Raw genomic sequence first — 22549 nt, forward strand, 5'->3', positions numbered from 1 at the left:
GATAAGGGCTGGCTACATTTTTCCCTTTGGGTGATCTTTTTTGTTTTATTGTTGGCCCCTAAATCCTTTTGAGTGGCCCCTAAAAACCGGAGGATAAAATTCCCCTATTTGGTTCGAGGAAAAATCAAGAAATCGTGTGGAGGTGGACATTGGACAAAGCATATTGAACGGGTACTTCGTAAAATTCCCCAGACAAGTTTCATGAAAAATCAAGAAAGCATGTATGATATCTACACTTTTCGCGGAAAGCCGGAAACACAAGAGAAATGCCATTGACCATGACCGTTTTGAAGACCGATTTTTCGTAAAAACACGGCCTTTTTTAAAACATCATTCAAAACTGCCATGGAACAAAACTGGTTCTTATCTTCAGAGATCAAACCCTAGAATTTTCTAGGGTTTTTATCAGAGCATGGTGGTTCCAACAATAACACCAATAATAGCAATAATAACAGTATCAACAGTAAGGCCATGCCAGCGGAGCTGATTCAAAAGCTTCCTTCTCCGGTTGTGGATCGGTTTAGGCTTCTATTGAAAGAAAGAGAAGATGAGTTAAGGGTTTCTGATGATGAAGATGATTATTCACCACTTTCAGTTGATGATATCGTTCGAGTCTATGATATTGTATTATCTGATCTCACATTCAATTCCAAGCCTATTATTACAGACTTAACCATTATTGCTGGAGAACAGAGGGATTGTGCTGAAGGAATTGCTGAGGTGATCTGCAATCGGATTGCCGAGGTGAGTAATTTCATTAATTCTCTCAGTACATGCTTGAAGTTTCTTATTTAAACTTTCGAAGTCAGTGTCTCACACAGAAAATCGAACTCTATTTCACTTAAATTGGGTTTGAAATGGATAAAGTTCGTAGCTTTACGTGTCTGGAAGTAAATTGAGTGGTGTATTTACTGGAAACTTTGGTTTTTTCATCACTGGGTTGTTAGTTTGGGTTTATGTTCTTAGTCTTCACTGTTTTTTAGGCTTGTCTGAGATATATCAAAGTTAGGGTTTTATGTTGAATATACACTAGGAACTGGAAAAACAAATTCGATGGGTTTTGCAGAATATTACTATTGTGAAAATTAACTTTATTTTGTATGAACACTTGTTTTTCTTGGTATTTTGCTTTAATCTTTGACAAAAGATATCATTGGATGGTGCATTAACATAATATAGTGTGTCATCCTGGATCTCAGTTTTTAGGTTTGGTTTACCTCATTTAGTATATGCACTTCGAATCTTTCTTTACTTCCACCATTTTGTAATGTGCAGACTTTGTCCATTAACATAATATAGTGTGTCATCCTGGATCTCAGTTTTTAGGTTTGGTTTACCTCATTTTCTCAAGTATATGCACTTCGAATCTTTATTTACTTCCACCATTTTGTAATGTGCAGACTTTGTCCATACTATTGTTTGTGATTTTAAGTGGCTTGGGGAATTTATAAACCAAATGGATCTTTAAGCTAGCTTGATTTCGTATTAGCATTTTTCTTACCATTGTGTCGTAGCTTTGTAGTAAAACTCCGTGGCAACTAAGAATTAAACATGGAATTGAACATTAGGTTTTTTTTTATAGGAATTTCAGGACGGAACTTCAATCTTAGCATGAGGTGTCTGCAAATTGTATTTGAGTTGATAATGTTGTCATGAAGCCAAACTGAATTTACGAAATTTTAAGCAACAATTTTTTGTCTAAACACCCTTGTCTTCATTATCTTCATCACCTAATGCTTTCATTTGCCAATACATCACTGATGATGTGACTTGCACCAAATTTTAAATGAGGATATAGGATTCTCAGTAGAATATATGATCATATATCCGAAAGAGTCAAAAAAGTAAAATAAAACGTGTTCTCAAAATACCTTACCGGATTTCTCCTGTTAGATGATTTGCTGCATTTACCTCTGTTAGGGTATTCCTGTTTTTTTATGTGGGCAACTAATATATATATATATATATATATATATATATATATATATATTGTTTTCTTATCTTGCTTGCTTTTGAACATTCAAAACTTGCTTTTCTGCAGGCCCCAGTTGATCAGAAACTACCTTCCCTGTATCTTTTGGACAGTATTGTTAAGAACATTGGCAGTGCATATGTGAGGCACTTCTCTTCCCGCCTACATGAGGTTAGTGTGCTAAGATATATGAATGTCCAGTTTTTTACATTAGGTTCTAAGTAGACATACCCAAGGTTTTAAATTGCGTTTATGCGGTGCGGGGCGGTTCTTTGAAGAGGCAAGGCGGTGCCTCGAGGTGTACGCCTTTTCCGCTTCGAATTGTAAAGCTTATCTTACCTGGCGTCGAAACTGTCTAGTTTTTCGTCTTACTTCTTCACTTCTTTGTATTTTAACTGTAAGGGAAGAACGACTTAGAGTTTTGTCAGCCCAAGTGTTAAATCTCAAAAAAAAAAACAACGAAAAATTACCATTTAGTTAGGTTTTTTGGACTTATCCTCAAAAAAGCCTCGTGAGGTGCACTTTTAGATGACATTTTAAGGTAAAAGGCGCACGCTTCATAGAGGCGTAAAATGGTGCTTGTGACGAGGTGCGGTTTCTCCGCCTCGTCCGATTTTAAAGCCCTATTCTTCCTCGTCAACCTTTTCCATTAAGTATCTGAGATCTAATCGATGGTCATGGTTATGATTGTTCTAGGTGTTTTTTGCGGCATACAACCAAGTCCACCCTAATCAGCATCCTGCCATGCGCCACCTCTTCGGCACTTGGTCTGCAGTATTCCCTCCTCCAGTGCTTCGGCGAATTGGGGCAGAACTACAACTGTCAACCCCTACAAACCATCAACCAACTGGCTCGCTTGCACTGACTTCTTCAGGATCCATGTCTCCTCGTCCAGCGCATGGTATACATGTGAACCCCAAATATTTGGAGGCAAGGCGTCAATTTGAACATGCCACTGCGGTAAAATCTTCATGAAATATCTCCACGTGCATACACTCTATCACTAATGTGCATTATATTAGAGTACCACTCTTGTAGAAATATATATTTGATTTTACTTACGCAGAATAGTTAAAGCAGACTCCACTCTAACTCGCTATAGTTTGTAGGTTTTTTAAGTGGGTGTAGAGGTCTGAGGTCACTTTCACTTCCTTTGCATTAATGATAATATTACCTTCAATTGGTGTGTTTGATTTTTCTTGACGTATACTTGAACTTAGAGTATCATGGTAGATAATGTTGGTTGTGCTTTTATCTACTATTTGTCGTTATGCACTAAGAAGATATAAATGATGTCATTCATGTGCCAATTGAGTACTTGAATATTAGCAGTCTTCTAGTGTCAGGTTGTACACGGCATTACATATATTCACCTGAACTCATTGCTTTTGTTTCTATCGAGGTCAAATTATAAACAAGGTAGAAAATAGAAGTCTTTTAAATTGTAGGAGGTCTGACTGTATTAACGTATCAATTTCAGCTTATTGATTTAGTAGCTTATGCAAGCCATTTGTCCATGCGTATATGAATTTTATTTTGCTTGTCTGGATAGTCAGTGTATTTCTTTAAACCAGTTCTTCTTACCTATTTTGATACAGGAGTATCAATGGTTAGCTTTGCTTGCAACTGTGTTTGCAAAAGCTAGTTTGAGGGAGTTTCCTAGCATAGAAGGGTTTCGAGTTTCCTAGTATAGAAGGGTTTCCTAGTTTAGATAGTTTTCCTAGTTTAAATGAGTTTCCAAATCTTAGAATTCCTAGTTTAGGAAGGTAGCAGCTCTATATAAAGGGTGGTACTACAGCAGTAGAAGGCAGCAGGGAGAATAGTAGAAGAAAGCTAAAGCTATTGTATTACAGTATTTTATAAAGCTTAATAGAAAGAAAAAAGATTACCTTGAAAGTGTTCACTGTTATTCTTTCACTTATTGTTGCTGATCTTATTTGTATCATATTTGAACAAAACATGCGCAAAAGCTCCAGAGCTTTGCTAATTGCTGGTGTTCAGTTACAGTCCACATAGTCATTGATACTTAAATCTGGATGAGAGGCTAACTTTTCAATTGAGTCCTATTGCAAATTCTGAATTTCCGATGAACTTGGTAATGTTGCAGGATGTTCAACGTGGAACAGGAGTTTCTTCAAGCCTACAGATGTTTGGAAAGAAACCTGATTTCAGTTATGGTGACAAGTATGACGTTGGTGACACCGAAATTGTCAACCCACATGTCAGAGTTGGAAAAGTTGGTCCACCTGGAACAAAGTCTTCTAAATTTCAAGTTCAGTCCTTATCGCCGTCAAATAATGGATTTGGAACAGATAAGTCTCCTGAAAGAGCAGCTCCATCTCATCTTCGATTTGAATATGCTCCTAGCAGAGTGAGTGGAAGGGATGGGGAGAGAAATGATTGGTGGAGTAAACATGGGTCAGACTTAGATGATCAGCAAAGACCAAGAGCTTTAATTGATGCTTATGGGAATTATAGAGGTAAAAACACTTTAAATGTTGAACGGCTCGAGGTAAATAACTTTAGCAGTGAGGCAAGTACACGAAAGTGGCAAAACACTGAAGAAGAAGAGTATGTTTGGGAGGATATGAGCCCAACTTTAGCAGATCGTAGGAGCGGTGAGTCCATGCCATTTAATCCCACTTATGGGAGTTTGCAGACAAGAGTTCCTTTAGGAAGATCAACTGTTGGACCACCGGAGCCTGATCTTAGAAGAAGCAACTGGCCCAACCAGCCTCTGCGACCTGTGGTGGATGATTCGGCTATCACCGCTGAGGATGGCATCTCAGTCCTGGGGGTATTGCTCTCTATCTTACTGCATTCAATTTATTTCCGTCTTAGTTCTGCATGGTTATCTGTTTCTAAACATGTTCATATACACAGTCATATTAGGTTAGTCAAGCTAATAGTCTCTAAATTTGGGTGTTTAAAATAATTTATGGGCATTACTTTATTCTTACTTGTCATTCCGAAGAGTTTGTCTCTGTTGGAGGGTTATTTGGTGGCTGGGTTAGGAAAACCATGTGTGTTTTATTAAGACAAGGAACTCGATAATTCTCAGAATGTTGACGACTAAATAAATATTCTTATTACAGCCTGGTCGTGGATCATCAAGTAACCAAGTTGTTGGTGGACCTCAAGCTCAGAATGTTGCTTCTCAAATTCCGGGTCCTTCCTATTCTTCGAATTTACACGGCCAGTTTCCACAATCTTTTCCACATATTAATCGGGAAGCAAGTGGTAGAGCAGGTCAGATGTCTTTTCCACCAACAGCTCCACCAGCTGGTCAGAGATTACCACCTTTTCATGATGGTAACAACATTTTCCCAAAAGAACCCGGTCATTTACAGCCACACATGTTTAAACCTCTTGAGGCTCGAGAAGGTTTTACCTCTTTGGTTCCAGCCCAGATGTCATCTCATGTTGGGGCACAGCCACTGAATCATGGACATACTCCACAAGGCCACAACCCTCTTTTGAGTTTACCTTTTCTAAATCACAATCCCTTTTCATCTCCACCAATTCGTAACATGCAAAATAATAATTCTTTCCAGTCACATGGTGGGGGAACGGTACCACCTTTACCTCCGGGTCCTCCTCCTCCATCACATCTCCGCCCGCCTTCACAAAATATAGGTCCTGGAGCATCATACGCACCGGGGAATTCGGGCTATACTGGTCTGATAAGCTCTCTTATGGCACAGGGGTTGATTTCACTGACTACACCAGCTCCAGATCAGGTATTCATCCATCTTGGTTGTCAGTGTGATTCTTTCATTTTCAAGTAATAATTACTGCTTATATGCATCGAATCGAAACTACAACATTTCAAGCAAGTGATCTTTCTTTTCTCTCTTTTTAGGGTTCTGTTGGAGTTGAGTTTGATCTGGACGTTCTGAAGGTTAGACATGAATCTGCAATAAAAGCACTTTATAGTGATCTTCCAAGACAATGTACAACATGTGGATTACGCTTTAGAAGTCAAGAGGAGCACAGTAGTCATATGGATTGGCATGTGACAAGAAATCGAATGTCCAGGAACCGTAAGCAACAACCTTCGCGCAAGTGGTTTGTGAGTACTAGTTTATGGCTCAGTGGTGCAGAGACATTAGGAACCGATGCTGCCCCAGGGTTCCAGCCCGCTGAAACTGTTGTAGAGAGAAAGAGTGAAGAAGAAATGGCTGTCCCTGCTGATGAGGATCAGAATACATGTGCATTATGTGGAGAGCCTTTTGGTGATTTTTATAGTGATGAAACTGAGGAGTGGATGTATAAAGGTGCAGTCTATTTAAATGCCCTTGACGGATCAACAGCGGGTATGGATAGGTCTCTTTTAGGTCCTATAGTTCATGCCAAGTGCAGGTCTGGATCTTCTGCAGTTTCGAATGAAGCTTTAGGACAAGACAGAAGGGTATGTGATGAATTTACACTTTCCATTATTCAGAGACGTGCAATCTAAAGCTCATATAGTATCCTTGGAATTGATTGTTTGTTCTCTTAAAAATGCAGGAAATGCTGGATGATAGTGAAAGAAAAAGGATGCGAGTTAGTTAAAAGTTGTTCAACAACCTGACCTGTATATTATATTGAAAAAAGAGTTAAATCGTATTTCAATGATAAGCTCCACTAATTTTCCCAATAGCAGTCCTTACTTGTGTTTTTCTTAATCTCTTTTTAGACCGCCCTGTTTCGTGTGGCTACCAAAGCTTATATTAGAGCACTGAGCACCCTGTTACTCGGGTGCCGCCCAATCTCTTTCTGTTGCCCATTTCTTATCTTTCCTCCAATCTCTTTCTGTTGCATACTTTTTTATATCTATGTTTTTTTCTCTTTTCTGTGTTAATTTATGTTTTATAGACATTCTCAAGTTACCGTATTTTTACACTTCTACTAGGGGTGCTCTCGGAGCTTTCCTGGTCCAAAATTATAACATTGTTAAAAGATGATTAAAAATTCAAACCTTACCATAGCCATCCATATTAAAAATCAGATTAAAAAAACACGACGAGATTTCTTGGATCTTGTTAGTCCAAGGCTGATAATCGGGGTACTGAGAGTACCAAATTGCATACAAGACAAACAAAAACAAAGGTCCTTTGTTTTAGTGTTTTATATGGGATTTGGCTACCCTCCCTAGTAACTCTACTAACAATGGTGTTATTAGTCCTCCGATCACGTAGGAAATATTCACATGCTGCCCATTATGCATTTGCAGAACTAATGCGCATCGTAACCTTATTGCTTCTCGACCATATCATAGCCGCTCGGCAATATCACACCAGAACAGCAATAGGAAAACACGCATGGGCATTTGCCAAAATGGTCGAGTAGCGCTTCCTAGCAAGTCAAGTAAAGTTCGACTCAGTAAAATGCCAGCTACAGCTGTACTCCTCTTGCTAAGAGTCTCTCTCGAAAAAAAGGAAAAAGCAAAAAACCGTCAAACGAACTTTCCCGTTTCGGGTTTTTAATCAACACAAAGTGGAGAAACAGAAGAGGAAAAAAGATTGAAAAAGCTTCGAATTAGTCCAAAAATGCAAAAACAATCAGAAAATCGAGACAAAGACTGGGATTATCATCTAAGATCTTTATCGCAAAATGCCAGAGATTCCACTTTGGCTAATGATCCTGCTTCCGATCCATCTGTCCTTCCCACCGTAATTTTCATCTCTATATCTTTCTCTTATTTTCTAGATTGCAGTTTTGTTGGAATTTGCTGATTTATTTGTATTGGTTTTTAGGTTAAGAAGCTTCATGAGATATGTAAAGCTGAGGTATCGGAGGATTTGATTGCAAGGGTTTATACCCAAACGAATAAACTCTTTCAACGTGCAGTAGCTGCTTCTCTCTCTCAAACTCGTACCTCTAATGGTCTTCTCTTACTGGTGAGTTTTTTTTATCTTGTTGCACTTTTCTCTCATTGCAATTGACATTGGACCGAAGATTTTAGTATGCTTTAACTAGAGAATGATACTGCTATTTGAAACTTATCATGTATAGGTGTTGATGTTTTATAGTACTTTGTTTGCTTATTGTGGTATTTGGAACTATGGGAATTAATATGAATTAAGCCTAAGCAGTTCTTGCACATTGTTTTTATCAGGCAATTCTTCAGTTTTTTCTTGATTTTCGAGAGTCGGTTCTACATGATGCTGATGCCAGTCTAAGGACATTTTTCCGTTCATGCTTAAGCCGGTAAATGTTTCGTTACGTTATTGTGTTAGATTTCTTGGGCTTTCAGCCGCTTAATTTTTACATTGTGCATGAAGATAGACCATTGTAGATGTTTTTTTTTTTGTTATCTGTCTCTCCTCCTGTAATTTGTATGATACACAGGAAATTATTTGTGATTAAGATGTTGAAACATCAAACATTAAGGGTAATCACAGTTGACGATACAACATCGCAGGAGTGTGTGCTATAGGTTAATTTGTTTATTAGAAATGAAACTTTATAAAGATTTGTGTATCCGGTTTAAATATATACTTTTGGAAAGGGTTTGACGAAAGTGTTACCCTGGGGTCTATAGTTATGGAGGTTTTCTAGTGGTAAACTTAGTCGTGTTGACATCCTAAAAGGATAATATGATCAGTAGATCTCTCGGGTAGCAGTTTAGGAGTTACGGAAACAATAAAAGTACCAAATATTTTGGTGAATTTAGCTCTCCTGAAAACAAGTGGCCCCAATTAGAAACTTGTGGCATATCCCAAAAGGACATGAATCAGCATAAACGTAGAAGAGAATAAGTTGGCATATGCAGAAAAAGCAAGGGTCTTTATTACATCATGGGGTACTATGTTCGGATAATCTTTCGATAAACAAGTACCATTTGGTCCCTGATTGACATGGTCTTCCTTTCAAAGACCATTCTTTCGTTTTTGGCAGGGCTGCCCGAAATTGGCAGTGGTTGTGTTGGCTGACAGTGGTGGATTGGTGGTTATGTATAGATGGTATAGTATTGGTGAGTTTCTTGTGTAGTCCTCCATTGAACGGCTCATACACAGATTGGAAAAAAAAGTTACATTTTATGTTGAAAATTTAAAGGCACAAACATAATGTGAAATAGAAAAATTAATTTCTCGGAAGTCATATGTCATTATTATTTGCCACAAATACTTTACCCCTGGCTTAGTTTTTTCATAGTAGTATTGCTTCTTATGAAATTTCACTAAAAACATAATGTGTTAGTGAGTTTGTATTGCACGTTGGTTTCAGTGAGTTTGCAGATCCAGTTGTTGCTGAAGCAACCATCGATTTTCTGAATCAAAACTGAACAAAGCTTCTAAGTACTTTTCAGTCGTTGCTTCCACAGGTATTATATCTAAGCATAAACATAAGAGCGTCGATTCCTTACACAATCTGCGTAACATTATGACCAATTTGTGTAAAACTTTTCCGGACTCCAAAGTGCTGTACAAATGTGGTAACTCATATGCGTGATTTTGCGAACTCCTTGTTTAACTAATAAAGCCAGCAAACTGTTGTGTCAAAAAAATATATATGTGCAAGATATGAGCGGCAATTATTTTCTAAAAATTGATCTTGGGTTCAACAACTAGAAATATTTATTTCTCAATATTCCTTGTATATTTTGGTTATCTAGGTTGGCTCTAAATTGATTTAAGTGTTGCTGTTTTCCTTTTTGAATGTACAGTTCTTCCCTTTACTGTTAAAGCTGATTGCCTGGAATGGACTAAAGTGAGTTGAACTTCATTTCTGTAAACCTCCCTGTATTCTGCAACTGAGCCATGATCATATTCCTCAGAATTTCATTACTATAGGCGCTCACTCTCTAAATTTTAAATCAAAACTATCTATTTCTGACGAGTAGGTTTCAGATACAATAAGCATTAGAAAGTGTGGTTGTGGGGCATAAGTTTATTTTGCTGGGTTCATCATTACAGGCTTGAGAAATCATTTTTGAAGATATTTCCTGGGGTTATGTCTCCTGGTTCATTTCTACCACTGTTTCCATCACTTGTGGACTTGCCAAGTGAGTTCCTGTCTCACGTGAATATCCTAAAATTATGTTGGTTCAATTTCCAATATGTGCTTGATGTGCATTCTAGTAGTTACATTAGCTAATGAGCATGTAGTATCTCATGTACACAGCAGGGAATGTGTAAGAACAATTTTGTTATGCATGCTGATCGATGGTGATATAGACAATCTCTGAGTGACCTTTTTGCATTGTAGTGTTTTATATGCAAGGAATAAACACATGGAGTTATTTTTTATGGTCAGGGAAACGAGAATCTGCTAATTTTGGTCATTTATGAGTGCTTGCCCGTGGTAGCCAAACCTTTGATATTTGAATCCTGTTTTGCTAGTTTGCTATGTCCTTCAAACCTGTACAATGTTTTTGTTGATGCTGTTTATAGGGGTACTATAAGAGTATATCTAAAGCCCATCAAGATTGGTATATCTACTATAAGAGTATATCTACTACGCTTATCTAAAGCCCATCAAGATTGGTTCTTTGAGATTAGCTCGAGTCTCTCAATTGCATGTTCAACTGTATAGTGAACTTGCCTGATTACTGTTTGACTTTTATTTAATGCAGAATTATTTTACCCTTATTTGAAATATTTTCTGTTTCTCTATAATTAGTTCTAGTTGTGGCATTGGAGAAGGTGGAACGAAGCTCTGGTTCACTGATTGGGAGTAGCATAGCTTCTATCCAGAAGAGTACAGCCCCTGAGGTTAATTCTTAGAACTTTTGGAACTTGAAACAGTGTGATGAAAGATTTGGGGATTAGAAGTTTGATCTAAGATCTTGCAACTTTCTTGGCTGCAGATGCTACTGGCACTTATGGATGAGGCCTATACTGGTTCCACTATAGAGGATAGAGGAGGTGATTCGGGAACCGAGAATGGAAATAATATTGATGTTGCTGATTCCATATTTCTGGACCTTCTCAAGGATGAGAATGATGGACTCGTGGTATGCTTCTTAACACGCACCTGTACTGTTTGATGAGAATTTTACAGCTTATGACACATACTATATATATGAGTTCCTCAGAATTGTAGTGTCAACTACTTGATTTAATTCTTTGGTTTGCCTTACAATCTCCAGAAAAATGTTGGACTGGGTAATTAAAAAACTTTGCTGTTTTGGCCAGGCTAATGAAGTAACAGATCCCTCATTTGCAACCTCTGCTTAAAGGCTGTATATATTTAATTTTAAATCAATATTTTAGTGGAAGAAGCTGACTGCTATAGATTCTTGACAAAGCTTTAATGCATCACAGGAACGACAATGGACTTCTCCTGGCACAGCTGCTGCTTTACAAGTTGCCACCAATACCCCTCAGTCTGACAGATTAAGGCAAGCACTCCAGCTGACACCACGAATACTTGATATATATTTTCGCATAGCATTGCGTGATGTCAATAAATGTAAGGTTTGTCTTATTTATTAGTTTCATGAAGTCAAATTTCTTTGCCATCTGTTTTATTAGGTAACGGGGTCGTCGTTTTCAGATTTTTTTTTTAATTTTTTTTTTTAGTTTCCATCTAACTTGCTGACAAATTTGATAAATACATGGTTGCTGCAGCTTTAACTTGTGCATTAGTTCCTCTGCTTATGACGAGAAATTCCACAATATTTCCAGACAAGGTCTTTGCTTATGAGGTCAGTGAAAACAAAATATAAAAAATCTTCTTGAGAAGTTCTGAGTTCAACAGAAGTTAAGGCATTTTGCACTGGCATAAATCAACTTCTTTTTGTTGATGTTCAACCAGACGAAAAACCAACTTGTCTAATCCCCATGTAAACTAGATAAAACTAAGAACAATTTAGTAAGAATAACCACTATTAGTAGCAGACTGTTTGGTTTGACATAAGATCTGTTTTGTGGAGGTTTCATTTCTGGATAGGGAAATTATGACGTTATCAGGGGCGGAACTGTGTAGTGACTTGGGCAAAGTCTAGAAAAACTTACATTTTTATAGTGTATTTGTGTTTGGTTATAAAAGATCAAGCCTAAACAATAGGCTTAAGCCAGCCCAAGTTAAACCAAGTTGTTTTCAAGCCACCCCATCATTCATTTTCTAGTTCCGCCACTGGACGTTATACTACTTGGTGGAGGAGGTTAAGTTGGTTATTATCCGCAGTGGCATTTAAATAATTTTCTCTAAACAGAGGCTACACTTTACTTGTTATTCAAGTATTGCAATATTGATAATTATCAGAACTTACTTAAATATATACAGCTAAACCAGTTTTTTTTCTCAAATATTATTTCTTGATTTGTATTCCATGGAAGCATGTGGTGATCTAGAAATTAGAGTTCTTATTCTCAGTGAAGACAAGCCAGTAGTTCTAAGACTTGGTGCATATTTGTAGGTTCGAAGGAGGCTTCTAAAATTCATGCTAGCAGCGTTTCAGCGATCTCCAGAATTTATTGCATTGTTGAAGGTAATTCTTTCTATCTGAAGGTTCTGGCATCTAGCACCATTTTGTCTATCCCTTGGCTTAATATGTAAAGTATTTCAACTAAATTTTTGGTGCTGATGCCTATTAGTAAAGTATTTCAAATATCTGCTACCAGATTATTTAAGTAAATGAACAGGTTATGCCACTGATTTTACACTTATACTTAATAAAATTACAAAATCCCAATGTTATTGTCAAATGCATATGTAGCATCTACATAACTCTCATATTCAGTTCTACTAAGTTTTAGTAAACCTGCTGTGATAATCCATCTTCCTCTGCAGAAGCCTATCGTTGACAGACTTGGGGAAGCTTATGAAAACCCTGCGAAGGTAAGGCACCTCTTTCTCTCTTTTGAACTAATGTCAGATAATATGTAGTTCTATTCTGTTTGTTTAGAGATCTCATCTTATCTCATGTTTCATGAGGCTATACAAAACTGAAATGACTTGTATACTGTTTTGCTTCCCACAGATGGAATTGGCTTTGCAATTATGTTGGGCAATTGGAGAGCACGGAGGCGGAGGTAGGTCTCACAAAGATGCAGCTCGTGAGCTTTTTGAAAGCTTGGAATTGCTGTTGTACGAGAACCTTTCATCTAGGTTGGTCTTGGTGCTTGTAATGACCATACTATATGCATGCGCCTCTCCTGGGGTTTTCTGTTAAGATTTTATGTTAATACCTGCTTTAATATGGTTCTTTCGTTTTTCTACTTGTTCCTTGGAAGTCGATTGGGTCTAAATCAGGACTTCACTCTTGGTTCCACCAATTCCACATTTAGAAAATCATCACAGGCCAGACTTCTTTGTTTCGTGGTGACAGCTATTGCAAAGCTTGCCACAAATCATCGTGAGTTACTGCCAAGGGCACATGTATCTTTGGGCAAGGTCCGTTTGTAATATTAAACGCAACAAATTTTACAAGTTCTTGAAAGTTAAAATATTGATTAATATGATAATATCTCATTTATACTAGATTCCATTTTTTTTATAGGTAGCTCGATCTCGTAATGCAGACATGAGGGTTTGGAGGAGGGCAAATGATTATTTAGGATTAATGAAAGAGCCGGCAATTTGTAAGTCTATTTTGGGACCTCCTAGTGGGCAAGAGCGGAGCCCAGGCACAGTTAACTGGAGTGAAGGTGGCTCAAAGATGATTGCTCACATTCCATTTTACATTTTAAGTGAACAAGAAAGTAACTGAATGTCATTCTTCTGTGAAATGCGCAGTTCCATTTTGTTTGCTTCAATTTACACAAAACTCAAAAGCTCTCTGATAGAATATGCAACAGAGACTAGCTGTAGGATAATTATTTATTATGGACTGCTAGCTTAAATGAAGAAGCTTAACGTTCACTCCCCCTTTTTTGTTTTTGTTTTTTTTGATGTTTTGGCAGTGTAGTTGTCTACTGATTGTGGTTTCCTCAATCTGCAGGTCCCCCGTTTCATGATTTCTCATTTTCAGATATCTTACCAAGCAAAGAAAGTGAACCTATTTCTTGAGGACGTGTGTAAATATGCCGTGAGTCTACTTCAAGGGAACAAGCTCTCATGTAACTCAACTCTTTTATTGTTCATTATTAGTCCTTAGTTGTGCTTGTAAGTTGTATGCCCTAAATATTTTGATCAATAAATTGTTTTGAGTAATGAATTAATCCCTTTATATTTTCTGAAATGCGACAGAGAACTTCTATCCTTGATGGGATATCATGTTACATTGTTCAGCTGGACAGAGCTTTCTCTTGTTGTTTGACAAATTTGTGAATAAGATTATTGTAGGTTACAGGGTCCAACTGCGCCATTTCTCCATGCTCTTCAGTTTCAGCTTCCCAAGGATCTTACTTAAGAGAAGGTGTGAAATAAAAATAATCTTATCAAGAACAATTTATTCTAGGAGCTTTAGGGTCAATCACGCCTGGACTAAATATTAGTCCAATTTATTCTAGGAGCTTCGTATGAAGAAGCACATTTAGGATATTCTTTCTGGAGAGTTCAAGGTGACATTTTTTTCCCCAATGAAGTCCCATAATCATATCTCTTAGCTTGGTGAAATGTGGATGCATACAAACATGAGAGGAGCCATTCAGGTTTTTAGGAGTGAATCATATTCTCAGGTGTAGGCAATTTCCTGCCCAAAGCAATCTTTCTACAAAATCAGCTAGGCCAGGAGATCACTATGAATCCCAGATGCAACATTTTGTCTCTGAGATGTGAAGGATTATATCAGGATTTCGGATGAATTAAACTGGGTTCTTAGTAATTTTTGACCATAGGAAAATAAATAACACCAATTAAGATTTGAACTACTTGATGTTAGAAATAGAATTTAGTGCAACAAAAATCACAAAAAGCAACATCCGGGCAAATTTACTCAGAATGAAAAGTAAACCAAAGTGATAACCAGATTTTAGGGGAGACATTTTAGAACTCTCATATAGAAAGTCAAAACCCGAACCTTCATTTGTACAAGGTTCGCTCTTGACTTCCTCCAAAACAAAACATTAATCTGTTCTTAAAACCCAAAAAAACCCAAAAAAAAACTATCTATGTGAGCTTGATTCTCTCTGTTGTTCCTCTTTTTTACTTCTTCTGGTTTTTGTGCCTTCACTGCAACAACAAGTAACAGGAGTTGAGAGAATATTATTACTTCAGATCATGCAGAAAAGTAGATACCTACGTATGCTAAAGAAGAGATTTTTTTTTGACTTACCTATTGAACTTGCATTTCAAGCATTTTCATCTGTAACTGCGGCCTTGATACGATCAACGGTACAAGTTATGAGGCTGTTAACAGTTGCAACAGAACCGAGAGCGAGTTTTGCAGTTGGTACGGAATCAACCAAGATTTGGAATGCAACAGTCAAAAGAGATCCACCCTGTCCATACTCCACTTGCCCATCTCCATGATGGGTTATGGGGCCATCAGGAAGTATGGCGAATCCTGAAGGGAGAAGAGCTACATTGTCTGGGTTTCCACCATTAATAACATCATTCATGGACGGAATATCTACTGGTGCATATATTACAAAAGATCCAGTTGCTTCTGTGCAACTTTCTTGTAATATTAGCATGTTGCTCTGGCTTGAGTTTGTGCTCTGCTAGAATAAATGAAAAACATTGATTTGTTAATTAGAAATTGAGTGTATATAAACTCATGCACACATTAGAAGTGCAATTGTATATACTTACATTTACACGCAGAAGAGAGACACAGTTGCCAGGATCACGGCCATTTGCAATGTGAGCAATTTCTTCAACGATTCCACCATTAGAAAGGATATCCCACTGTAAAATTACCAATAAGCATATCTTTAAGTTTTGAAACTTAAGCCACTTAATTCTATCTACATAGCAGTTTAGTAGTTATAAAGGTCATATATACCTCCTGAACTGGACATTGCTTTTAAATGATTTGAACAGTATAATACAGGATTAGCCTTGTGAATTTCTGTTTTGTAAATGCATTGAAGAAGACAAAGTAGCAAATAAGAACAAACGCAAATTCTAATTGCTCTAGTTATATCTGCATCCAATATAGATCGAGTTTAACCATTTATTCATGCACTGCCTATGAACTGCTCATGAATCCTGGTCACTAAAGCAATTGTTACTTTAATTAGCTACAGCCTATCTCTAATAAGGATTGAACTTGGAGATCAGAACAAAGATCAGCAAATGCAACGTTAAAATAATAGAACTTGTAAATATATACCTCACTTCGAGAATTTTCATGCCTAAGGAAGTCAAAAATTCTTTTTGGTGGAACTGGAATCCAGAATGAAGTTGCAGCATTCAAAACAATGCCAGGAGGCCTGCCTGGATCATCAACACTCTTCCGCGTCATGACTCTTACATCATCTGCGCCATTTCCTGATATGATAGTCCATGTGTGAGAACTAGATGCACCAACACCAGCACAGAAACTCGTAGCCATTCGCTCAGCCAGTTTAAGCATCATTTTTCTTCCATCTGGGGTTGTTATAACTGTGCGCAATCACAAATTTGAAATAACACAAGTAAATATCATGAAGATCTCAATATTTATTCACTACACAATCTGATATATCATTAAGGTTTAGTATACTTCGTTTCTAATAATATGTCGTATGAAAAGGAATATAATTTATTACCCCCAATTTCACCAGCAGGAATGTTACTTGCCATTGCGCTGGCAAGTCGTTCACATTGCCGATCCAGAACTGCCAGCCAGCGTTTGGCACCAAATGCAATTGTGGAATTGACAAGTGGTCTGTATAACTCATGCACAGCTCTATCATCAACTTCTACATGTTCCACCCATGTAACCTGAGAAATTTGAGACCAGCATTTAGAGAACAAGCTACCAAAACAGCATTTCTTATCTAGCAATTGGAGTACACATTTGTAAAAATAGATCACCTTGGAGTAACCATTTGGCATATCTTGGATTATACATCCTGAGGGCCTCCTTCGGAATCTAATTGGGTTATTAGACCGCAAATGATCCAATGAAACATCAACTACAGCCCAGGTTGATTCACCTTGCTGCTTACAGTATCTTACAAACAAACTTTCCCGTGTTGGGACTAGAGGTGATGCAACTTGAAATTCACCAGTCATCTGAAAAAAGTAGGAAGTTATTTTGATTAAAAGAGAATAATTTTGAACCTTAGTAGTTAGATAAAAACTATCCGTTTACTTTTGCATTTGCCTTTATTTGCATTATTCATCAAAATATGAAGTTCTATTGAGATAACTTTCAAAAAAGAAGATGATCATAAAGATAGAACGTTACCAGTTGAAGGGCTCCGTTAGAATTCCCAGCAACTCCAGTTGACAGGATTTCAAGTATCACAGCTCTTGAGACGATGCCCGAAAACAAATTCATCCATTGATTCTGATCATAATTGCAAAACCAAAATTTTGTCAGTCAACAATATATGATTATATATCATATCAAATAGAAAGATTGAGGATCAGCTTCCTACCGCATCCATTAGTGACTCAACAAGGTTCATGCAGTTCATAATCACCAGAGCACTATCTCGAGAAGCTTCGGTTTTGAATCCAAAGGGTTTACTGCCAATTCCCCTAGGAAATGTCCTGGCGTATTCCTCTTCGTTTAAAGTCTCAGTAGATTCACCATTGACGCGTTGAACCCATATAGGTTCACCCAGCTGAGAAAGTTGAACCAGTTCCTCCATAGCTGCAACTGCTAGCTCTACCACGACCGACTTATCCAAATCAGTATGTCCCGATGCTAGAGACCTCATGAGATCATCAGATGAACCAAAAATCTCCCCTCCTGCACTTCCAGAGTGCGAGTGAATGCCCAAATGTCCAACTCCAAGGTCAAGCATACGAGGTGGAAGCAGTGGAGAACTGATAGGATATGGCATCATAGGTTTTCCAACATATTTTGCTGCTATCCCGGATATCTTATCAATCTGCAAATGATTTTTCATTAGATGGATTATAAGGATAATAATTTATTACAATAAAAGTTGAAGTTATCCAGCATATCCTTCTGGAGATCTACCTCTTCTCTGAGTCGAACGTTCTCCATCCTCAGGTGATGCTCGTCGAACGACATCTCCCCTAGAGCAGTAGGGCCTCCACAGTTAGGACATGATGCAGTACTTAGAGCCTCTTTATATCTAATGTTCTCTGCTCGAAGCTTATCATTTTCGGCTCTCAGTTGATTATTCTCATGGCGCTCATGCTGATTCTGTAAACATACAACAATAGATTTCATTACTTAAAATAAACATTAGAAACATCAAACAGATACAAGACCAACCATCACTTACTATTATTAGTTTAGAATGAGATCAACGCAAAAATAATATTTAACTACAATAAAATAGACCAACCATCACTTACTATTATGGTTAGAGATTATTTTATATACCTTCATTTGAGTGCGCTTGTTTTGAAACCAAAACTTGACTTGAAGAGGCTCTAACCCTAATTCACGACCTAACTCCTTCCTTTGCTTATCATCTGGATGAGGACACTCTTTGAAGAATCTGTTCATCGTCATGAGGGATGAGGGAGGATCTATGTAAAAAATGGACAGAAGGATAAAGAAACTGGTCGTTAAGATGTCTGTATCAGGAAAACTTACGATTCCATCTCTTGGATTTGATGTTGAGTATGCCGATGGTAACGTTTCTTTCGCTTTCGTTGGTTTTGATCAAGTTGTTCATCTCCAGAACCACCACCAGTACCCTCAAGATTATCACTACCACCAGATTTGCTATCGAACTCTTCATCTCCAGCTCTGATCCTAGCAGCCTGCAAATCATTACTTTCTGGTGTAGTTTGATTCATCATATCCAGAGGATTATTGAGAAGACTGTGTTGATGATGAAGAAGAAGATGATGAGCATCCATCATGTTTGTCTGCTGAAAAACAAACACACAAATAAGCTTTTAGAGACATCAAAGATGAGAAAACACAGATACTCAGTTTAGAAGAAGATCAGAATGAAAAAAGAGCCTCAGAAATGATTTATACATGGAACATTATTTAGGGAAGAAGATGATTAAAATAGCACTAGATCTCTCTCTCTCTCTCTCTTAAACAAGGGTCAGGTAGAGACATATATCCATGAAAGCTTTATATAACCTTAGACCTTAGTCTCTCTCTACTACTGTCAACTCTGTAATAAGCGTTAATTTTCTCAAAAGTCGTGAAATGTACTTGTAATGGCAGGATAAACCTTGGTTAGGATTTTAAAAGTGATTAGACTAAATATTGTATTTAGCAATTTTTTATCACAATAAACTTTTTTTTTGTTTTTGTATACAAAATTCAAATCCCCTTTCTAAACAATTTTTTTTTCCATTGAAAAAAAGAAAAATAGAAATCACAAAGCTAGTTTGATTCAGTGCCCTGAGCTTTCAGTGCCCTGAGCTACTTCTTAAGTAACAGAAAAAAAAACATTCAAAATCCAGTGCGATTTTCTTTCTAAAAGAATTAGGAATAGAGAAAGACCGAAAGTGAGAGGTGCTAAAAACCTAATTTTGGTGAGAAGAAACCCTAAAATCAGAAAACCAGTGAACTTCCTAAAGTTGTTCAACTTTTCGAACTTGTATCAGAAAAATCTTTGAGAAATGGTTTAAAAGAGAGAATCGAGAGAGAAAACAAACATGCCAGAAGAAAACCCTTACAGTTAGGAAGTTTCAAAATATAGAAGTAGTAAATTTTAGAGAGAGAAAGTAAAATAATGTGAGCGTTGACCTGTCCAAGCGTAAGGCCCGAAGAAGAGGACCCAAATTCTGGTACGTTTCCATTTCTATTACCATTACCCATCGTCGGAGGCACGTGTCTTGCCGGAAGCATTATCCCGGCTGGCATATTTACAACAACAGCACCATGTGTGTATTAAACCGCTTTAAACTAAAACTAAAACCCTCACTAATCTACTTAAATGTTTCGTGGCATTAGTATTAGTGGTAGTGGTAAGAGTATTATCATTGGATTCTCAGGGGCTTCTTCGATTTTTCCAGATAGGTTTCAGCAGTAAGATCCTAACACTCTAGATGATTTTTCTTTTTGAGATGAAAATAACTTCGGAGTAAACTAAAAAGTTGATGATGATGATTGTCAGTGGAAATAAAAGGAAACTCCAAAGAAAGTAACGCCAACAAAGATCTCGGAGAATCCCACTTCTTTTCCTTTTTCTCACTTCTTACGTTTAAGCTGTTGATCTGCTAGAGAGAATAGGAAAGAATCATCATTCTAGTATGCAGCTGAAGAGACTTAGTCTAGAAAACCTAGTAATGATATTGTTGCATGAGAAGAGTTAGATCTGTATATTCAAGTCTTCTGAAAACTCACTGCTTTCTTTTACGTGATGATCTGTATGATTTTGACTGAATTTGCTAGGGTTTGTCAAAGATAGAAGAAGAGACAAAACAAGCCGTGGAAGAGAGTTTTGAGAGAGAGAGGTTTTGGGGAAGCGAGGAAAGAAGAAGAAGAGGAGGAAAGGAAAGAGAACAGGTGGAGAGAAGATGTAGTAGCAGCGAGAGAGGAGTAATTGCAGTGCGTATGGAGAAGGTTCAATAGCATTTAATGGTGTGAGGTGTAATCGCTAAGAATGATAGAGAGAGAAAATGAAAGATATTAAAGAATGAGAGAGGAAGAGATAAAATCAGAATCTGTTTAGATTAATTTCTTTGGTGAAATCCTATGATTCTAACAACAAACTCCATTGTTTCTTAAATTCTTACCACTGTATATAAGTATAATTTTCTTCACTTTTGTTCTTCTTATTATGTACACTTAGTAGATTTCTATAATCATCTGAATATTACAAATGCATGCATTGATTTCTTTCAAACTTTGACAAGTAAGCATGCAGTAAATCGTTTTTATTCTTTCATGCGATTGTATGCATCTATTTATTATGAGGAGAAACAATTAATTTCTACGATGACCAGTCGTATTGCTTTGTCTATGCATTGTCTCGATGTATAAGGACTCTGTAGTATGATGATATACGCAAGATAAGGTAGTTTTGAGGATTGATCGATGTGATGATTAGCGTGACAATGTTTCCTACTTAACGGGTTCATTAAAGACTATATATTCTTAGCGGGTATTTTTCATGGATGTCATGTTCAGGTTGTTACTTCTTTTTTTTTTTTTTTTTTTAATTGATTAAGAATTTCATGATGTATTGTTACTTACTCCAATTGAAAATAATTATGTGATAAAAGTACATTTGTGCAAGTAAAAGTACTTGAGACATTTGGTTTTTCAATTGGTTTTTCAATTATGAGATAAAAACCAATTGAAAATAATAATTTTGCTTAGGAATTACCAGTGACATCTAATTGGCCATGTATTAGTCTAAACACGAGAATTCACGCGGTCAATCTAAAATTGTTTTTCCAAATAAGGTAAAAACTACTCCTAAATCTATATGGATATGATAGTAGTAAATATTAATTACGTCCCAAAAAGAAACACTTTTGCTATAGTTGTTCCAAAACAAGCATACATATTCCAATTTCATTTTCATGATCAGGACCCAAAATATAATCAACCTGATTCAGCAATATTTTTTTAAACAATAAACTAGTCTTGTTTTCTCTTAAGATTTCTTAATCAGATGTGCAATATACAGAGAATAAGATCGATCGATCAAATAAGCACCAAATTTTAATCAGATGGTGAATTGAAAATTATTTAACAAATGCGTTGGAACACTATCTGATGTACAACATCTTATATTAGATGTTTTAATCTAGAAACACTGTCTGTTGCTTTTGGAACATTGTTCATGGAGTCTTCTTTGGACTGCTAATCGATGGTGCTCTTGTATAGCAGTTCTTATTACACAGTAGTAAAATAAGGCAACAAAAAGAACCATGCAGCCACAAAAGAACTCCTTCGTGGATGAACTAATTAAGAAGCCAAGTAAAAAACTTGATGACGATGACACACAATCTATGACATTCATAAATCATAATGATTCCAATTAAGAAATTGACCAATTTCCTTTCACAGTTAAGTCCATACCCTCACCAAAAATGTACGTACGTCACCCATAAATATTAATATAGTTGCTTAATTACTCTGAAAATGTTCGTAGTTGTGTAGCTTGATTCTGTCCTTGAACTCAAACGTCCAGAACCCTAATTAATACTTGTATAAGCAAAAAATCTTTGAACTGTAGTACCAATTCGCAATGACTACGCTACAAACAACAAACCCTTGTATGTTGATTCACGGTTCGCACATACACATCCAATATCTCTCCTCCTCCTGCTCTCTCTCTCTCCCCCTCTCCCTCTCTGTGACTGTGTGTTTACTTATCCATCTCTGAATATCTACCAATTAAATGAGGTCTGAGCAAAAACAGTGCATGGAAAACTGCATTTACTGCCTTCATGCTTGGCTTGCATACCCTTGGATTTTTTTAGTTTGATGCCCATCCCATTCCAATCACAAGTATTTACTTCTCACGTAATTCTTGAATTTGAATTACTCGACCAGGGATTGCTTAAGTTTTTATTTTGATCGGCAACCAGACAGATGTTATATTTTTTTCCTCTATGTGGGACTCTCATAATCAAAAGTCCACGGATTCGAGGAGTAACTGAACTATGGGTCTCACAATACGACTCAATAGAGGGTTGTAGATGTTT

General features: G+C 37.0%; 2 protein-coding genes and 1 pseudogene across 6 annotated transcripts; 2 read left to right on the top strand and 1 right to left on the bottom strand.

Moving 5' to 3' along the window:
- The first annotated feature begins 320 nt into the window (after positions 1-320).
- Positions 321-6815, top strand: LOC113348708 (polyadenylation and cleavage factor homolog 4-like). The gene is made up of 7 exons (XM_026592549.1): positions 321-744; positions 2042-2143; positions 2669-2932; positions 4080-4769; positions 5068-5712; positions 5835-6383; positions 6482-6815. The coding sequence occupies exons 1-7, from the start codon at positions 472-474 to the stop codon at positions 6524-6526; spliced, it is 2568 nt and encodes an 855-aa protein (XP_026448334.1). The 5' UTR covers positions 321-471; the 3' UTR covers positions 6527-6815.
- Positions 6816-7406: 591 nt separating this feature from the next.
- Positions 7407-14084, top strand: LOC113348710 (annotated as a pseudogene).
- A 666-nt stretch (positions 14085-14750) lies between these two features.
- Positions 14751-20410, bottom strand: LOC113348709 (homeobox-leucine zipper protein HDG2-like). Of its 5 annotated transcripts, none has more exons than XM_026592552.1 (12): positions 19635-20410; positions 18516-18793; positions 18300-18417; positions 17928-18116; positions 17377-17835; positions 17184-17285; positions 16808-17008; positions 16540-16714; positions 16122-16393; positions 15599-15694; positions 15120-15507; positions 14751-15016 (listed from the first exon to the last, which is right to left on the bottom strand). In XM_026592552.1, the coding sequence occupies exons 1-11, from the start codon at positions 19749-19751 to the stop codon at positions 15136-15138; spliced, it is 2379 nt and encodes a 792-aa protein (XP_026448337.1). In that variant the 5' UTR covers positions 19752-20410; the 3' UTR covers positions 14751-15016; positions 15120-15135. The 5 variants fall into 5 exon arrangements, with proteins under 5 accessions (XP_026448337.1, XP_026448335.1, XP_026448339.1 ...); XM_026592550.1 differs by having other exon boundaries at positions 18516-18796; XM_026592554.1 differs by having other exon boundaries at positions 15120-15504; positions 19635-19751.
- Positions 20411-22549: the final 2139 nt, after the last annotated feature.

The sequence above is a fragment of the Papaver somniferum genome, chromosome 2 (assembly GCF_003573695.1).
Source record: "Papaver somniferum cultivar HN1 chromosome 2, ASM357369v1, whole genome shotgun sequence".
NCBI lineage: Eukaryota > Viridiplantae > Streptophyta > Magnoliopsida > Ranunculales > Papaveraceae > Papaver > Papaver somniferum.

Coding starts and splice junctions, on each gene's coding strand:
- LOC113348708 (XM_026592549.1), top strand. CDS start 472: ATGCCAGCGGAGCTGATTCAAAAGCTTCCTTCTCCGGTTGTGGATCGG. Junction 5,713..5,834: donor CTACACCAGCTCCAGATCAG/GTATTCATCCAT, acceptor CTCTCTTTTTAG/GGTTCTGTTGGAGTTGAGTT. Junction 6,384..6,481: donor CTTTAGGACAAGACAGAAGG/GTATGTGATGAA, acceptor TTAAAAATGCAG/GAAATGCTGGATGATAGTGA.
- LOC113348709 (XM_026592550.1), bottom strand. CDS start 19,751: ATGCCAGCCGGGATAATGCTTCCGGCAAGACACGTGCCTCCGACGATG. Junction 18,418..18,515: donor CAAATCCAAGAGATGGAATC/GTAAGTTTTCCT, acceptor GACGATGAACAG/ATTCTTCAAAGAGTGTCCTC. Junction 15,508..15,598: donor TCTCTCTTCTGCGTGTAAAT/GTAAGTATATAC, acceptor CATTTATTCTAG/CAGAGCACAAACTCAAGCCA.